Source organism: Rhinolophus hipposideros (genome assembly GCF_964194185.1).
Source record: "Rhinolophus hipposideros genome assembly, chromosome: 4".
In the NCBI taxonomy this organism is placed as follows: domain Eukaryota; kingdom Metazoa; phylum Chordata; class Mammalia; order Chiroptera; family Rhinolophidae; genus Rhinolophus; species Rhinolophus hipposideros.
This window is the reverse complement of record NC_138050.1, coordinates 39,168,508-39,188,056: the sequence shown is the minus strand read 5'-3', so window position 1 is coordinate 39,188,056 and position 19,549 is coordinate 39,168,508. Positions and strand designations below refer to the sequence as shown.

Genomic DNA, 19,549 nt, shown 5'->3' with positions numbered 1-19,549 from the left:
AAAAAGGGAGGAAATCTCAAAACCGAGCCCTGGCCTCGGTTAGGTCGCATTCGCCGCGAGCTAATTTCTTTTCGCCTAATGCCGCAGCCGGGTGGCATGGCTGCACCGCGACTCGTGCGGAGCAAGACTGGCGCGGCGGAGGCCAGGACCCGCGGGCTGAAGACTCGAGGCGTCGCCGCGCTCCATTCACAAAGTCCGGGAGCGCAGCTCGCCTGCGGGTCGGAGGCCGCCTCCCTCTTCCTCTAGGTCCTGGTTTTATGAATGGGCCTGGCGGCGAGCGCCTAGCTCCCTGTTTACTCCGCTCTTTGTGACGTCTCGTTCCCGTGACTGGTAGCGAGCGGCTGGCACTCCATTCACGCGCCGGGTAGGGGGTGGGAGGAGGGGCCCAGTGGGAGGAAGGAGCTGGGATGGGGCGGGGAGCAGGCAAAGGGGGCGGGAGGCGCGAGGTCCCGAATGGAGAGAGGCGGGGCCTCATAAGGTAGTACTGAAGCTGCCCCCTCCCGGGAGGGAGCAGAGGAGCGTTAATAAATCTCTAAGCGGAGGAGGAAACTCCGGCTGGGGTAGTGAGCCGAGCTCCGGCTCCTTGTGGGGAACGGCAGCGGAGCCGTAACGCCGGTGCCGTCAGGAGCAGCACCACCGGCCAAATACAAAGAGGCCACATCAGAAGGGAACCCTTGGCCCTTTACCGTAGACACAGCCCCCTCCACCGCCGACTCCCCCTCGCACCGCGCGCGGTACTGACTGGCTCCCGAGGCCGCTAGGACTGCTATGTGACGGCGAGACTGCAGGAGGAAGGGGACTGGGGAGACGAGGGTCTTCGGTGAGAGCCCCTGGGGGCCAAGTTTGCTGCCACTTCTGCACGTGCCCTCCCTTAGCCCTCGCCCGCACTTTCCTGCAGCCCAGCGGATCCGGTTGTCCTTCCCCTCCTCGCGTGCCCAGCAGCCGCGGTGCCCGGCGACCATGGTGACGGTGGAGGAGCTGCGGGAGATGGACTGCAGTGTGCTCAAAAGGCTGATGAACCGGGACGACAACGGCGGCGGCGCGGGCGGCAGCGGCAGTCACGGCGCCCTGGGGCTGCTGAGCGGCGGCAAGTGCCTGCTGCTGGACTGCAGACCGTTCCTGGCGCACAGCGCGGGCTACATCCGAGGCTCGGTCAACGTGCGTTGCAACACCATCGTGCGGCGGCGGGCCAAGGGCTCAGTGAGCCTGGAGCAGATCCTGCCTGCTGAGGAGGAGGTGCGCGCCCGCCTGCGCTCCGGCCTCTACTCGGCCGTCATCGTCTACGACGAGCGCAGCCCGCGTGCGGAGAGCCTCCGCGAAGACAGCACCGTGTCGCTGGTAGTACAGGCGCTGCGTCGCAACGCCGAGCGCACCGACATCTGCCTGCTGAAAGGTAAACGCGGGCGCCGGGACGCGAGCAGAGGGGAGGTTTAGAGGGGCTGGGCGGCCTGCGCCTTAGTGGGCAGGAGAAGTGGTGTCTGGGGGGGGGAATCTTGGCGGCGGGGATTCCCGCGCACTACTTTGCGCGTGTCGGTGTGCACGGGTTTGTAAGGCTTTTGTGCGTTTGCGTGCAGGTGTGAGCTCCCGAAGTCCTCCGGACAGCGAGGGTGCGTTCCGTCGGTCACCTGCAGTTCCGCAGCCTTCTTGGCTCTTCCGTATTTGTTTACACTCACTAACGGTCTGGCCCCGCGAGCAAAGCGCGTCCTCGGTGTTGCCCACTTTCCAGTGCAGGAAGTGCTCCCAAGTCCACTGTGCGGGTGGGGACAGGTTAGGCCTGTTGGTTTGGCGTGCCAGGGTTCTGCACAGAGCTCGACTCCGAGAACCCCAGAGATGGGGAAGGGGGCGAGAGTGAGGGCTGGTTCGATTGGAAATCAGCCCTTCGGAACCGCACAGGGAAGATCGGGCTGCGCACGTTGTGTGGAGCCATCTGTATCTCCTGTTCTGCCAAACTCCAAGCTCCGCCCGGAAGGTGGCCAACTTCGCGTGCCGGTGGCTACACGCGGGCTCAGGGCGCGGGAGGCGGGCGGTGTGAGTATTTGGGGAACGCGAGGCGGGACGGTGCCTCCTAAATTCTGGCAACGAAGAACGACCTTTTGTTCAGACACGATTCCCGACAAACAGAGGGCGGCGCGTACTTGGTTTAAGAGAACCCTGGTGAAACTTCGGGGAGGGGAAGTGTTGTGAAACCTGGAAGTCAGAAACCCAGAAGGGACCGAGTGCCGGCCCAGTAACTGAAGGGAAGGTGCGCCCGCGGCACCTGCAGGCCGGCTCGGGCAGCGGTCCTCTGCAGCCCTAGTGCAGAGGGAGTCGCAGGCGCGTGGGGTGGGGGCGCCGCTGGCCGCGCTGCGCCCCTGCCTCCCGCCGCCGCATTCCGCGCATTCTTTCGCCCTCGAGTCCTCGCCTCCAAAACCGAGAGACGTTTCCCAGTCCGGTCTTCAAAGAGCCGCCCTGAGGGCGCCCCTTCGCCCCCTCCCTCCTTTCTTTTCCTCTCCGGACCTGTTCATCCCGGAGGAAGGGAGATGGTGGAGGGAAGAGGGGCGGAAACCTCTCCTCACCGCCCCTTCCAAAAACCATAACAGGACTGCTCAGTGCGGAGGAGCCGGGCTGGTCCTGGTGAATAGCGGGGGGCTTTGTTCTCGGCAGTTGTTTCCTGGCCCTTTGACCTGTCAGCTGCTGGGGAAATGCTGCTGTTGACCTGTGGTTGAACTACTAAGGCGATTTTGCTGATTTTTCCTTCTCTGTAAGACTGCATTTTGCATCTCTGATGGAGCCCAATACTAAAAGCGGTTTAAGAGTAAGTGCCAGGAAGGGGCTTGTACCGGAAGGACCCATCGGCCTCGCTTACCCTGGTGCCCTGGAGCCCTGTGGCAGGCGCGGGTGCCCCGTGCTCCCGTCTCCAGGTCCTGGTTAGATGGCCAGTGTGGGGTCTTGGCAGTAGAGCACGCCTGCCCTCCCTTGCCTGGAGCTGGAGGGAACGATAAGAGAAATTGCTTTGGGACAAGTCTGTTTCAGTGGGTGTTCTCCGTGCCGCGCTGCCCTGGGGTCCGTCCTGATTTAAAACCCCAGCGCGCTCCTTCCCCTGTGGGCCTCTGAACCCAGGACCTTTCCCGAGGGAGGGCAGACCCACGTGGAGTCTGGGTTTATTTTTGTTTTGTTTTTCTTCCTGGAAGAAATTCTGAGGGGAGCCCTAGGGCGGCAGCTCGGGAACCTTGGCCCTTAGGCTTGCGGGGGGTACAGACACTTAGGCCCCCGCCACCTTCGAGGGGAGTATATTTTTAAGGTTTTCTTTCTACCGGTTTGCGGCACCATCCTGGGCCCCCCGATTCTGGCTCGGAAGAGCCCTGAGCCAGATCGATTCCAAGAGCCGCTCCGCGGGCCAGCCGCTCTGCACGAGTCAAATGCTGATGTAAAGACTGGGTAGGAGCCTCTGGGTAAAATGACAGTCCCCTGGCTGCTGACCAGCCTGGCCAGCGGAAAAGCAGTGTTCTAAGGGCTGTTACCTCTCTGGAGGCCTGCACTGCCTCCTCTCATCCGACCCAGACCCTAAAGATCTCAAACTCGATATCCTCTCAGATGGAGAGTGGGCCTGGGCCTCAGGTTGAATTTGTTTCTGCAGGAACAGACCCTGGGAATAGCCCGGAGAGGGTCAGCTGGGTCTTCATGAGCAAACGGAGCCTGCCTTTGGAAGCAGCTGCCTGATATTAACAGAGGTGGCAGCTTGTTCTGTAGGGCTGGTAGAACACCTTTGAAGTTAACTGGCTCATAGTCTGTTTAACTGAGCTTATTTTCATATAGGTGATAAACACTGGCCATCCTAACACAGTTCTCTTCTTTTCTTTGCTTTCTAATGGAAAAGAGTTCCCTAGTGAAGAAGGAAAGAAATTGGGCAGTGTCTGCTCCCACACAGATGCAGGCTTGGGGAGGAAACCAAAGCCTCCTGCATGTGAAGAAGCCAGTGGAAGGGAGGCAATGTGGGTTTGTGGGAGGGGACAGGAAACTAAAGGGAAACATTGGAAAACACAGGAAGAAAAAACCCTTAGATTATCTTCAGTAAATGCCTGAATTGATTAGAAGTTGGGTAGTTTGGTTCCCACCGGAGTTGTTCGTTTTACTTTGCAACTAATGGGCTTGTCTGTGTGTCTTGTGTGGGGCTGGGTGTGGAGTAAAAGTGGTCAGATATTAAGTCAGTTGGTGGTGTCTGCCATCTTGGGGGGACAGTAAAAACAGCAGGGTATTTTAAGAAGTTATTTTATCCTTCTTGGCCAAAAGCTAATTCTACCAATTAATTGTGTTTAAAAATTTGATTTTTCTACTTGTCACTTTGAAAGGCAGTTGGTTACTCATTGTAGGTATTTAATAACTAATTCCACAGGCAAGAATTCATTGTCAAGAGTAGATTTTACTTAATGCTAATAAACTGCTGCCTAGCTTTTGTGTCCTAATACTAAGCCAAAGTTTGCTAAAAGCAATAATTTTGCTTTTAGCAAAATGGATACTTTTTTTTAAAGCAAAATTGCATCACTGCATTTTTCTGGTCTTTTTTCTAGGAAAAGAGCCCCATTGGGTTAAACTTTTGTTTTTAAGCTCATTTTATTTAAAATCTGGTAAGGCATTTTTTGGGATAGTTTATATTTTTCAGCTTTTCAAATTTTATTACAGTGCATTTCTCCTTTGAAATTCCTTTCCTCTTTATAAGTCCTCAGATTAGGGTTTTAGATCCCCTTGGTCATTAAAGAAAAACAAAAAGACCATTTTCTCATCCTAATAGAAGTCATTCTTTACCTCCCATATTCCCAATGGCAAATCAGTTTGTTATGCAGAAAATTTCAGGTATAAAATGATTTATCTTACTTTCCTCCTATCTGAAATTCACCTTAGCTCATGACCATTGTCAGTTGTGACCATTGTCAGTTGTTTTTCAAGTTCTGATTGAAAAGCTGTCCTGGAGCTGTTTTGAGAATTGGAAGGATCAACTAGATAGATAGTCCAGTTTCTCCTTCCAGGTTGGGTCCTGTATCCAGACCATACAGACCGATAGGACACTTTATGTAGGAAACAGCACTAAGGCCAATAATGAATGGTGTGGGTAGAGGTGATGGGGCCCAACTAGCAACGCTGGGAACTCTAGGGACTCTCGTCTGTCTTGTCTCTCTCTCCATTCGTCCAGCCCGCCCTACTTCCCCAGGAGCTCAGTGGCACCAAACAGCATAGCCTTTGGGGGATTCTGCGGTCGCTCACCTCTTCCACCCAAAGGGACTGGCTTTCCTCTTTGCAAATATGACAAAATGCCCACGACCGCCAAGGATTGTTAGAATTAAAGAAAAAAAAGGTAGGCCTGCTGTAATTCAGTACAGAAATACAAGGAATGAAACAAACTCATTGCATCATTTGACCTGGATGCTTCCAGCCCCACAAAAGGAACCAAAGACAGGGTGTCGGTGTAAATCGAGGATGAAAACCTGATCTTTATTAAGCCCATCACAGCTTCCTTGGGCTTGTCGTCAGTGCTTATAGGAAAGGAGGGCTGCATAGAAACTCAGGGAGGGACAAAAGGTAGCCTTTTAAAGGAACCAAGACATTTCTTAAAAAAAATCAGAACATCTGAAACCAGATAGCCGGTTTCCTTACTGGGAAGCAGTTCCTGTCTGACAAAGAGGAAGTTGGACAGGAAGAAAAGTTCACTCTGGAACGGAAGCCAGCTTGCTGAATGTAGCCGATAGCACAGAAAGACGGGGAGGGACTGCAAACAAGATCCAGCCAAGTGTGGCATTCGTTGTCAGCCAGCTGGCCCTGGGCGGCCAGGTCTGCGTGTGGAGTCCCAGGGTGAGAAGCCTACTTAAGTAAATTTTAAATACTGCTCCGCATTTGGTAGGGTGCTTACTGAGTCAACACCCACCTCAAGGTAAGGTCTCAAAGTCAGATGACCTTCAGATGACCCCAGACTTTCTTGCTGGTCAACATTTGCTTGTATTGATAAGAGCGAGGCCATGAGCCCTGACTGTGCATGGGTGATATCCTGAGTATTATGGGAAAAAAGCAGCTGCCCCATGAAGATCGATGGCCATAATCACCACCTAAGTCTTCCCCATGACAGACCCCCGTGAAGGGCCCCATTACGGTGATAGGACCAGCCCTGCATCAGGCTGCCTTTTCGGAAGCACTTCCACACATGCCACCTGGCCCTCTGTGGCCGGGAGGCCGGCACCAGGGCGTGTGACAAACGGGTCATCATTTTCAGTAAATTGCGAAAAGTACCTTGCTGTGTGAGTGCATGTGAGACACAGAAGAGCGTGGAGTTTACCCCCTCAACTCTCAAGATTTAAACTGAAGATGAGAAAAGGAGAGCTTTAAGACTACAAAGCATATTAAATAAAAACATGGGAAAAACGGGTCAACATCAGAATATCTTTTATAGGATGATATTCCATAGGGCGTAGGAAAAAAACAGGTGGAATTCATTAGCATCTGTTATGAAATTATATTCAGAAGATAGAAATGCAGATCTTGGTTACCTGCTGTCCAATTGTAGTTTGCAAAAAAGTAGATTGTGGACATTTAGGATCATGGAATGTTGGAAATTAGAGATGATGTAGTCTGAAATTCTTCTGTTTTGAGGGTGTAAAAACGGGGTTGAGGAGAGAATGTGCTTGCTTAAGCTCCCATTGGCACCCCCAATCTGTGCCCTGTTCTCCTTGCACACCTGCAGGAGGCACAGGATGGAGCCCAGCCCCATGGTATCTGGTTGGAATAAGCTTTCCCTCCTGAGTTTTGGATAAAACATGGTGACCTAAAATCTGACTCTTACTAAAAGGGCTGTGGCGCTGCACAGATTTAGGGATGGGAAAGGGAGGCACTGAGGAGTCTAGGAGTAGTCTTTGGATTTCCACCTACAGTAAGAATTCATTTTAATTTTCATCATGACCCAGTACAGGGATACAGACACACCTGAAACTGGAGATGCATGAGATTGTATGTACCCTCTTTAAATGCAAAGCATTCTAGTAGTTTCTGTTCTATTTATTAAATAAAAATGCTGGCCACAGCTCCTTAATGACAACCTGTAGTTCAAAAAGCACTGGAAAGAAGCACAGTTTGGTGAAATGTCAGCAGTGCCCTGTTCAGAGGTTTTGCATGAAAATTCTGTCTTCACGTGATGAAACCCCCTAGAGAAGGACCACTAGGAAGGCAGAGATGGGCAAGTAGCAGGGTGGGTTCCTGAGCCTTTGAGGCCAGTGGGCCGAATGGTTGCCGTGCCTATAGCTGGGGGCTGCCCCTTACTTCTGTTTCTTCTACTATGAAATTGGGGCCAGTCACACCTTTCTCAAGGACTGCTGGTTAAACACATGCATGGAAAGAGCCTGGTATATAGTGAGCATTTCCTCTTAAGGGTGCATATCATTTTTATTAACACAGATCCAGTACCCAGACACAACTGCCTGCAGTGTGGCCTTGTGGGGGGGTGACTTGGGTGATTCCTAGCTTGTACCCGTCCATGTGTACTACTTGCCTGTATGATCCTGGCCGATCAGGTATGTTCTGCTCATCGGAGACCCTGGCCCAAGTGCAGCCACTGGTCCTCCAGGAGGTCCTCCTTTTGCAATGCTCCTTGTAACAGCCAGCCACAGATCCCCAAAAGCGACAGCTTAGGAGGGAGAACCCCCTTTATCGCCACCACCGTCACAGATTCGACCATTCCAATGCTCCTGTCCCTTGGGCAGATCTGCTTCCTCACTTTAGCTCCTTTGTGATTGTTTTTCAAAGGCCTTCCAGAGGGAACTGACTTTTCAGTAATCATTTTTCTGTTCTGTTCCAATGATGTCTTTTTCCCAACCAATGCTGTCTCTCTGTCCTGTTATGAGCAGCGTGGGGGGAGACGACGAATTGCCCCCTTGGGCCTGATCTGGCCTCGGGGTCACCTCGGTCCTGCACACTGGGCCACCTGTGCCCCTGCCTGCCACACCCCTGGGGTCTTTGGCTGGCGGGTACTCTGCTGTGCCTTCTGGTTGATCGATGATGGAGCAGGAGAGAGAGCTAGCGGCTGTCCCTGACTGGGAAGGGGTCGCAGAGCTCAGGAAGTGTGGTACCTGCCCGTCTACTGTCTTAACTACCAGGTCTCAAGACTCCACTGGAAAAAAATCAGTAAAGCCCAGGAGGATAAGGTGGCCCGGAAAGTTGCCAGTAATGTTGGAGTATCCTTAGTAGATGCCCCCAAAGGAAACCTTCATTATGTGTCATTATGTGGCCAGGAGCTGAGCACTGGCTGTTCCAATCAGTCCTCAAAGGACTCCAGGCGTGGATGTTTCATCACATTTTACAGACGAGGAAGAGGCTCAGAGAGGTTCAGTGGTGGCCCCGGGTGGCACAGCTGATTCAACCTAGACCTGTGAATCTGATGGCAAAGGCTGTGTCCTTTCCGGAACTTCAGTCTGGTAACCTGTCCTGCACCTTCTCAGCAATGGGAAGAACATTTTTTCAACCACTGGGAGGCTCCTCCCCCTCTGTCCTCAGGGGCGATCTTCCTCTGACCTTGGAGCCTGGCCACTATTCCTGTGATGCCACCGTTGACTTTAGGGGTGTCCCGCTCTTCTGCCTGTCTAGGTGATGAGCTTTTGGAGGGCACCACCCATGCCTTTCAGTAGTTTGGGGGGGAAAATGTCTTTTAATAGCTCATGTAATAAACACAAGGGTCATTCTATTTTGAAAATTTCAAATCCTATAAGAAGTATACAAAGTTTAACACATGATGGCTTTTCATGTAGGTGTTCAACAACAGTTTGTTGATTGGTCCATTTCCCCTTCCACTTCCTCCAAAGGGGAGCATTTACAAAGTTTCCCATCCCCAAGGACTTAAGCTAAAGACATTTGCTGGCTCTTCTCCTCCCCACTCTATTATTGAATTTGGGGCAGCAATGTCTGCAGCTTTATAAGGACAGAGGGGACATACGGAGTGATAATGGGAGGGAGGGGTGCTCCTGGGGTAAGACGACCACTGAGGCCACCAGCACATCTGCAGCTGGCAGTGTGGGGCCCTCAGCAGGTTTTCCATCCAGGACGGCTGGTCACTGTGACTCAGCAGGAGCAGAGGCCTGTGACCAGAGAGAGAGAGCCATTTATATCCTGGTAAGGGAGGGAGCGGAGGGGAACAGAGAAGCCTCCCCTCAGAGAGGAAGAAATGTGTGCCCTGTTTCTGCCAGCCTATAATGTGGCAAAGAATCACTTCCCTTCCTCTGCGAAGCAGTCTCTAGGGTTAGGATGCTAGGCAAGAAATTGACTAACCATCACATGTCTGGAAGGTTACTGTGAACATCATAGGGAACAGGGGCACCGTGTCACTTAGTCATAAAGATTTAAAGGTGCCAGCTACATACGCGACCCACTTGAATGGGTCTGTTAGACCTACAAGCCCTGCTGAATGCGTGAATGAATGAATGAAGCATTTTTAAGTAAGTTTGTGGGTTTTTAAAACATTTAGGTATAATTGACATATAGCATTATATTAGTTTGAGGTGTACAACATGATTCAATATTTGTACATATTGCAAAATGATCACAATCAGTCTAGTTAACATTTTTCTCTGTATCTGCCTAAAAAAATGTTTTTTTCCTTGTGATGAGAACTGTTAAGATCTATTCTCTTAACGACTTTCAAACATGATGGTATTGTTAACTATAGTCACGATGCTGTACATTCATTACATCCCCAGGACTTACAACTGGAAGTTTTGACACCTTCACCTACCAAATTAACTTATAATCCATCTTTGGTCCCACAGAAACTGCAAAGTAAAAATACAAGTAGGGCCAAACACTGACCGTAGATTATGCGCAGAGCAAAATCCCAGAGATCACAAGAAAATCAGAGATACAGGCTGGGCATTTCTCTTCTCTGAGTGTTCCTCTGCCCGCCTCTGCCCAGCCAGTGCCTTTCTGCTTGGCACTGACCCTATTCCAGATAAGTTTACCTCTTTTTCCTTAAAAGGCCTCCGTTCCCCGGAAGATGATCCCACAGATAACCATTCCAGGGCTTATCACTCTCAGGTCAGGAAATCCTCCCTTGCCCCAACCCTGTGTGTAGCAAGAGGGATTTATTTAGATTTGAGCCCATTTCCTCTCATTTTGGCCCCTTGTTGCTGGAACAGCTGTTCACGAGGCTGTGCAATTGGCATCTGTTCCGTTGCTGAGATCCAGAAGGGCTGGTGCCAGGGTAATTTTTTTCTTCTCTCTCACATTGGAGAACCTCTCCAAAGGAAGCGCTGATGTTGGGATGACAGACATCTTTGCAGGTCCCAGGGCCCAACTAGCTGTAGGCTGCTTAGTGCTCATGGAGACCCACAGTGGCCATTCCCTCTTTCAAGCCTTGTCATCACCCTAAGGGACTCCTCGTGAAATAGTCCCTTCTGCATACATACCCTGTGCATCTTCCTCTGTGTATCTGCGTCCTAAACCAAAGTCTTGTGCATAAAGCTTTCTTTCCTGGCCTCAGGGTGCAATCCTGGCCCGATGTGGACTGCATCTCTGGCAAAGGATCCGTGGCCAGTATGTCTGGGCCCACAGCGCCACCCTGTGGCCAATGTAGGTCCAGCCAGCCCCTGCTCCCCAACAGCTCTCCTCAGTCTGGGGTAGGATTCAAGCTCGTTTTGGTTTCCTGCTGGCTTAGTGACCCCATTAACCTGAACTTCTTTCTCCTTTAAAGGTGGCTATGAGAGGTTTTCCTCGGAGTACCCGGAATTCTGTTCCAAAACCAAGGCGCTGGCAGCCATCCCGTCCGCTGTGCCCCCCAGCACTGTGGAGTCTCTGGACCTGGGCTGCAGCTCCTGTGGAACTCCACTGCACGACCAGGTGTGTGGGGGTGCCTCTTGTCAGAGTTCTGCTTGTCAGAGGCTTTGGATGCAGTGCCTCCGTGTGGGGAGAAGGTAGTGAACCCTGATACTGGGCTGGGATGGAAGGTAGGTTAGGAATAAATTCTATTTATTCTTTGGAGACCTTCCCCTTCCCTCTTACTTATTATCCCCACTTAGACATAACTCCCTGATTAACCTCCAGAGTTATGTGCAGACAAAGTAGGAGGCCTGCTGAAACTAGAAGTGTATGACCTTCCTGTAGGAAGCCGAGAGAATACCCTTCTTTGAGGAGTGGCCTGTGGACCCCAACCCCCAGGTCCAGAACAGTCAGGTTGTTCCCATTACCAGCCAGTTGTAAATGCTAAATGGACATAAATGGTGAGCCAACCCTCCCCCAAGAAAACCAGCTGAAGCCACTGCATTTCTTACAAGTTCACCCCTTCCAGCCCTTTCATTTAGACGGAAGGGGTGAATTTATGGGCTCCGACAACCCTGCTCCCCAAATCCCAGATCCCTCTGGTTGATCTCACTCAGAAAGTCGTCATTAAGCCAAGCTTACCTAATTTTGCCAAGATCCCTCCTCTTGTCTGTGAGGCCCACATGGCATCTGTTTTTCATGTACCAAGTGAGGACCCATCCAACCGAGGAAGTCCCTGAACCACAGACCAGACAGCCTGGTGATTGGCAGGTGTAAACCCTTAGTGCTACAGACAAGTGGTGCAGCAAATGGCACGTGCCTGCCGCTCCATTTATCACGGGTGGGGGGGGGGGGAGGCTGCTTGAACAAGGCTTTCCCTGTGCTCGCTGCTCTGTCCACGGCAGAGTGCAGCGTCAAGGCGAGAGTCCCACTGGGCCCACCGCTCCCTCCAGGACCCCCAGCAGGATAAGAGGAAACCCGGAAGGGCTGTGTCCCCAGGGCCTGTGACGGCCCAGCTGTCCCTGTCCTAAGCTGCTTGCCTTACGCGTGATGTCGGGGCCTTTGTTTCCCCTCTGTGTGTAGGGCGGTCCTGTGGAGATCCTCCCGTTCCTCTACCTTGGCAGTGCCTATCATGCTGCTCGGAGAGACACGCTGGACGCGCTGGGGATCACGGCCCTGTTGAACGTGTCCTCCGACTGCCCGAACCACTTTGAAGGACACTATCAGTACAAGTGCATCCCGGTGGAAGACAACCACAAAGCCGACATCAGCTCCTGGTTCATGGAAGCCATCGAGTACATCGGTAGGCCGGCCTGGCCGGGCGCTGGCTTCCGGGAGGGAGGGATGTAGGAGGCGGGGACCCGGGCTGCACCCCTGTCCCCCGGGCTCAGTAGGATGGCGCGCCTGGTGGGTGGTGTGTTGTGCGGGAGTAGGAAGCCGGGAGTAGGAAGCCGTGAGCGCTCCTCCGGGGCTGGGGGCTGATAGAGCCACTCACCCTTCCCTTGCCTGTCTGCAGATGTCTAGATAAGGCTTAGGGATGAGGAGAAAGACAGATGGAGAACCGGGTCATTGGTTCTGTTTCTGCAAATGGAAGTCCTTGAGTGTATGCTGGGATTTAACTGGATTTAGCACGCGTTTTAACCAAGTGTCGTGCATTGCGTGGGTTTCCTCAAGTCCCCAACACACCCGTTCTGGGGAGGAACTCCCCAGTCCCGTCCCACCCATCTGCCCACTGTTCCTCCAGCACCTGCCCCTCCTCCCGCCGCCCCCGCGGGCTGCCCCACCCACCTGCGCTGGCTCTGGGGGCGGGGCCGGGACTGCGGGGGGCGGGGCCGGGACTGCGGGGGCGGGGCCGGGACTGCGGCGGGAGGCGGAGGAGGCGCTGACGCTCGCCCTGCCCGCCCCGCAGACGCGGTGAAGGAGCGGCGCGGGCGCGTGCTGGTGCACTGCCAGGCGGGCATCTCGCGCTCGGCCACCATCTGCCTGGCCTACCTCATGATGAAGAAGCGGGTGAGGCTGGACGACGCCTTCGAGTTCGTCAAGCAGCGGCGGAGCATCATCTCGCCCAACTTCAGCTTCATGGGGCAGCTGCTGCAGTTCGAGTCGCAGGTGCTGGCCACGTCCTGCGCGGTGGAGGCCGCCAGCCCGTCGGGGCCCCTGCGGGAGCGGGGCAAGGCCACCCCCACGCCCACGTCGCAGTTCGTCTTCAGCTTCCCGGTGTCGGTGGGCGTTCACGCGGCCCCCAGCAGCTTGCCCTACCTGCACAGCCCCATCACCACCTCCCCCACCTGTTAGGGCTGCTCCGAGCATCCCGAAACCAGGCGCCTTCAGCGAGGGGTGGGGGGCCGCGGGCGGGCGGCGAGTCACACTGACCAGTTGGGGGCCGGCGACCAAGCCCCTTCCCATCCATTTCTCCTCGGCCGACCACCGGGCCACCAGAATGGCAATAAGGACTTTAAATACATATTAAAAGCAAACAAACAGCCCCCCTCCAACTTAGAGCAATAACCGCTGCCTCCGCGGGCAGGGAAGACCTTGGTTTGGTTTGTGTGTCAGTTTTACTTTTCAGATAGGAATTTCTTACCTCATTTTTTAAGCAGCAAGGCTTGAAGTTATGAAACCCCACAGGTCCTGGCAAAATGTGCCCATCCAGTTTTACTAAGGGGGTGGCGGGGTGGGGGTTAGGGAGAAGGACAAGAAGAAAACAAGTTTGCCAGAAGTGCCTGGTTCCGTGTGCTTGGCCCTTTTTTTGTTGTTGCTGTTAAGTTACAGGAATTTCTAAAAAAGAAATCTGTTAGGACATGGTTTTCCTTTCCAGGTCACCAACAAGTGAAGTTATTATGCGTAATAGTAAAAGTATTTATTAAGCATTTTCTCAGAGTATGTAAGTACAAGGAGTGTAGTGACAGTGACTGTAGAATATATTTATGTTGACGTGGAATGCAGCACATAGCGTGCTGATGTCAAAGCGGTTAGGAAGGAAGAAAGCGGTACCTTGGACGTTATGGCCGGGTTAGCCAGATCAACTTGTACTTGTTGCCACTGAGAAGCAGGCAGGGTGGGGTGGGAGGAAGAAGGGAGGAAGGGACTACTTCCTACGTTCAAAGCTGGTTGCTGGCCACATGGACCACCGAAGCGATGGTAAACCACCACAATACACCCTTTTCTCCCTGATGATCAATAACTCATTTTGGCGGTGGGAGCATTTTTCGCATAGACCTGCCTGAGGACTTGATATATATCATCTGTGATAAATGCCATATCATTTTAGGTGCTCCTGAAAAATTGGGTGCAATTCAGATTTTCCTACAGGGAATCATTGGCAAGGCCATTGGGGAAACCAGCTAACTAGAGACAGACCCGAAATGAATCCTTTCGTAAGTGGAAGCACCATCTTTTTCTCTTTTGCCTAAATTGGAGTTTTTAATTTCAGGGGGTGTACTTGGAATGAAGTACACCAACAAATTCTTGTGTTCTTAAAATTCTTAGTTTAGGTGAATATTTTTGAAGCTCGTCTTTTGAAGAAAAAGGGGAGTGTACATGACATTTCAGGTCTCCTTGAAGTCTAGAATGGAAGAGAGCTTGAGTGAAGGGTCAGGGTAGACTCTTTGCTTGGGAGCTGGCTGCTGGACTTCTGTGACAGGCATCATGGGTACTCGGGAGCCTTTTAGAATCCTTTCTTGGGATAATGCCATTTTAAGGGGTCTTTCCAAATGGAGGAATGGCTTTTGGAGGAAGAAGGATGTTTTCTGTGGGTAGGGCTTTGGGGGGAGGGTGAAGGGAACAAGCTACGTGTTATTTCATTTGTAACATTGTGGAACAGTGTTGTTATGGAGTGCCAGATTAGAGGTAATTGCAAATTTGTCTAGAAACGAGAGCGTTTTGTTTTGTTTGTGTTAGCCCTTTGAGTAAATCTAAATGAACAGTCTCGCTCAGCCATAAATAACTTGCAGCCTCAATGTCAGAAGTGTTGGAATGCTCTTTCTCATCTTGGCAAACCAGACAGGACCTGGTTCATTCCATTTCCTTCCATAAACATGAACCTGTGTTGGCCTCAGTCGTCCTGCCTTTGTCAAGTCCTGTCTTTGGGTGATGCCACAGTTCTCACTTCCTGTTTTTAGGAAAGCCTGAGGCTCCCTTCTTCCCCAGGAGCTGCTTGGCTGACTAGTTAGGAGTGAGGTATGGACGGGCAGCAGTCCCGGGACATGGGAACTATTTAGAGACAGCACAGTTGAGCCTTCCCACCTTTTCCTTGATCCCCGGAAGTTGCTTCATGTTTTGTGATGAATGAGGCCAAATGGGTTCTGCAGTTGAAAAGCTATGGGTTTTAAGAGCAGATAGTTCTGAGAAGAGGCGCTTCTAGAGTGGGAAGGGAAAGTAGCCTGGAACAGAGTCACTTTTCCTAGAATGACTGTAATTGCCAAAACCCATGTATCCTGCTTTCCCAGAATGGATTCCAGCCACATGCCCAGTTGGAGCTCAGGACCAGCCCCAGGCATGTCTCCCCCTGCTTTCTAATTCAAGTCTTTTCGCACAATGTCAAACTGCTATTTATAAAGCCATTTTCTTTGTACTTGATAACAGCGTTGGAGTCCCCAAACATTAGAAATAAAATAGGAAATTGGCTTGATTGGAAAAGGGGGTTTTTGGTTGTTGGTCTCCCATCAGAAGCCTCTTTGATGACTTGGAAAAGCTCTAATAAAGACACCACCACAGGATCAGTTCAAGTGGCCAGTGGGTTTCAATAGACATGCCTCCCAGGAAGTGATTTCTGGTGATGCGAAAGTTTTGTAATGGCCCGAAAGCATTGCCACTTTCACTGATTATCAACTGTGCTGTGGGCTGCGAGAGGCAGTAGACTTGATTGTGTCTTCTGCAGAGACAAAGCAATGCTGTCAGTTGCCTTTGGGAGGGAATCTTGCGTTACCCAAGGGTATTTGTGGAGCACCAAGGGAAGTGGACTTGACTTTCCACAGAGCAGTATGAAGTTGATGTCACCGTGAGCCGGTGGCAGGAGCTCCCAGCTTTAGTCATTCCCTCCCGAGGCCACTATCCTCGGGTGCTCATTCCAGGTGGATTCCAGACAGTTTTCAACAAGATTGGGAAGTCAAGAGAAAAATGTTGAAATCCTTGGGAAGGTGGACAGAGGGAGGCAGGATGGTTGATTCCAATGTGAGGGGAAGGCGCGGTTAGATTGGGGGCTGTCCCCCAAGCCCATAATATGAATATTAAAGTAGTAGTTCACCTTGGTTGCCCATTAGCATCAGTCGAGGAGCTTTGAAAATCCTGCTACCAGGCTACCCCAGACCAATTAAACCCGAGTTTCTGGAGGAGCGACCCACGCACCAGCATGTTTCAAAGCTCCCCAAGCGCTCTCCATGTGTAACTAAGTTTGGGAAGCTGCTTTCTGGATGGCAAGGTGCTGTGGGAGGCTGGGTCTGGGTGTTAGAGCTAGCTTGTCTCACAGAAACCACAGCCAGTGCGTTTGTCACCAGCTCAGCATGGTCTCAATGCCAGTCCCAGCCTGGCTGAGGGGACAAGATGGTTTCTCTCAGGAACTCATGTCATGGAGCATGTGACCTGAATGTGGCACCATTTTATGCTCTTTGCAAGTCAGCCGATCTGTGGAGCATTGTTAGGGAGCTGGATACAGTGTCTGCGTGTTGTTTTTCCTTGAAAGTCTCCTTGTCTATCAAGAAGGATGGAGAGTTCCACCTCTTTGGAGCTAGCCCTCCTCCCCCAGGAGCACAGGAGCAACCTGTCCTTCCTTAGAGTTTGTGAGTCGTACCAGGAAGAGGCTTCTTCAAGACAGAGCAATGCAATACTTGTAACTTCTGTAAATAGCCCCACCTTTCAGAGTGATGTCATTTCTACATTTGATATGCTTGTATTTCTGTAGGATGTATATAGTTGAGGGGATTTTTTTGTTTGGTTTTGTTTTTTAGAAAAGTCAACACATCTGTTTTTATTTATTGCTTGAAAAAGATCATTTGACGAAAAATAAATACATTTTCAACCACTTCTGGCTTAGTTTGTCTTTTCCTTGAAAACTGTGCTGCTACATGACTTGAAGAGGAGGAAAGATCTCGTCATTTAATCTTGTGCACTTAGGAATCTCTGCAGTGGACACTGGCTCATAAAATCAGTGAGCCCATTGCTGCTCCCTGAACACCACTCAGGGACGGTGACAGAAGGCGGGTAGGCATCTCTAAGAACCTGAGTTCTCTAGGCAGACAGACCTTCCTTTAGTTACCACGTGCCTGGTGTGTTTTTGTATGTCTCCTTTTCATTTTAAGTAACAGTTGGAGATTCATCTTTTAATCATAGAGAAAACTTGACCGTTAAGTAATAGAAATATGACTACAGTATAGGTTGAATTCTGTAATTAGGCCGAAAGTTGATTCTGGATATAGCAATGTAACTGTTTATAACAAAGTAACTGCATTTAATATATAATCTATTTCTTTGAGTAGACACAGCAGGAGACAGCAAAGAGAGACATTTCCCTCAGTCCTTGTCATTTCTACCTGCCAACTGAAAAGATTCTCTTCCAACATTCTGAGTACATGGGCAAAAATCACAAAGGCACTAACAGAAGGGCACATTTATAGTTCTGTCATCATCATCACAACTTTTTTCATTTTAAGATGATAGCCGTTCTTTAAGTTCCCAAACAGATTAAAACAATTCACCTGGAAATCAGACTCTTAAGTTTGAATTCCTGAGCCACATAATTTAAAAGTTGTTTCAGTTTTTTCCTTCCCACAGTTAAATAGCTTTATTGAAAAATTCAGACACATCAAAGTATTAGAAACCAAAACAATCTGAAATGCTGTATCTGAAACAACCACCCTCAGTATTCTATAACTATCTTTATATACATGTGTGTGCATGTATATGTGCTTTGATGTTCTATTTTATAGACAGAGTCATGATAGTTACATTTTCTTGTGGATTATAGGTGATGTTTCTTTGTTCCGTATTTTAGATAGATATAAAACTATATATATATATATATATAATACACAAACAATATTTTTCAAAAATGTCAGCTATATTGTTAAAGACTACTATTTTGACTTAACCTTCCTCCACAAGATCCTGCAAACCACTGTTAACAACACGTGTCCTTCCATAGCTCCATGCCCAGTCATGTACATTGTAATGTATTATATGGTATAAAGTACATATATCACATGTCTACATGTGTAACTACATATAGGGATTTTATTTGGTATTGTTTGCTCTATAAAAACAAGACCATATAATACGCAATTTTCTGTATCTTGCTTCCCTTGATGTATTGTGGAAATCACTACAAGTCAATGATAAATGACCTAATTCACTCCTAATATTTAGTTCTTTATATAGACAATTTATTCATATATATCAAAATTTAAAAAATACATTAAGTGTATTTTTAATTAAGTGTAATAAAATGTAAGTGTAATAAAATGTCCCCTCTTCAACTATGTCGCTTTGCCACCGTGTTTGCGATGTTTACAAATGTTACCTGATTTTTACATATTTATTCCGAAGAGATATCCCATGCATTATTCATACATGAAGGGGTATGTGTGTTTACACCGACTCACTCACTTTTTTTTCACCTAACACTTTGTTATACAACTTCCAGGGTTTTGTCACACTGATAGGTAACTTGCATTAACTTAACTTGTACTTCTCTTATTACGAGATAATTTTTTATATATTCAAAATCATTTGTATTTTTTCTATTTCCTGTGTGTTCATAACTTTATCTTACAGACTTTCAGGAACTCTTTCCATATAAGAGATTAGTTCCTTGGTTATAGTAAGAATTGCAAACACATCCTCCAGTCTGTCATTTGTCTTGACTTTGCTTATATTTTTAAGACAAACATTTTTGAGTTGCTGGCTTTCACTTCTATCCTGTCTTAAAGAATACTTAAAAAGAGAACAAAACTGCTCACCTGTGGCGCGGCCCCCGCTGCTGTGAAGGGAACGTCTGCAGGAGAAAAGGGCTCCTCCAGCTCACTGCTCTTTTCTTCATAATTCTCCTGGGTGGCTCCAAGTCCACAGTGGAGGAAACATAAGAATATTTGCTCTCCCTGTTTTTCCTAGTTTCAAATGAATTAAAAATACCAGGATACTTTAATACATGTTTTCGCTAGTCACCTTTTTGAAGTCAAAGGCGTTAAGGTCAAAATTAACTCTTTTTATTAGTATTTCTTCGTGTGTGTATGTCTCCTCAGTTAAAAGAGGAAGTATCTGTGTATATACTTCACCTATCCATTTCTATCCTGATCTCTTTTTAAAAGTAGACTTTATTTTTTAGAGCCGTTTTAGTTTCACAGCACAATTGAACAGAAAGTATAGAGTTCTCATCTATGCTGTTCCCCCCCACATAGTGTCCCTATTATTAACAGCCCCCCAGCAGACTGGTTATGTTTGTTACAACTGATGAACCTACACTGACTCATCATCATCACCCAAAGTCCATAGTTTACATTAGGATTCACGATGTACATTTTGTGGATCTTGGTAAATGTACAGCGACAGGTATCAGACAGGTATCACTGCTCTAAAAATCCTTTGTGCTCCCTCTTCATCCCCCTCTTTCCATCTAACCCCTGGCAACTACCGATCCATTAACTGTCTCCAGTTTTGCTTTTTCCAGAATGTCATATAGTTGGAAACATGTATGTAGCCTTTTCATATTGGCTTCTTTCCCTCAGTGACATGCATTCAAGTTTCCTCCATGTCTTTGCACGGCTTGATGGTTTACTTCTTTTTGCTGCTGAATAATACT

The 19,549-nt window shown here is 49.5% G+C and overlaps 1 protein-coding gene across 1 annotated transcript; it reads left to right on the top strand.

Annotated features, from left to right (window-relative positions):
- The first annotated feature begins 350 nt into the window (after positions 1–350).
- On the top strand, positions 351–18,453 carry DUSP4 (dual specificity phosphatase 4). The gene is made up of 4 exons (XM_081045484.1): positions 351–1,393; positions 10,694–10,839; positions 11,842–12,061; positions 12,668–18,453. Exons 1-4 carry the CDS (start codon positions 961–963, stop codon positions 13,051–13,053), a joined length of 1,185 nt encoding a protein of 394 aa, XP_080901610.1. The 5' UTR covers positions 351–960; the 3' UTR covers positions 13,054–18,453.
- The last annotated feature ends 1,096 nt before the right edge of the window (positions 18,454–19,549 follow it).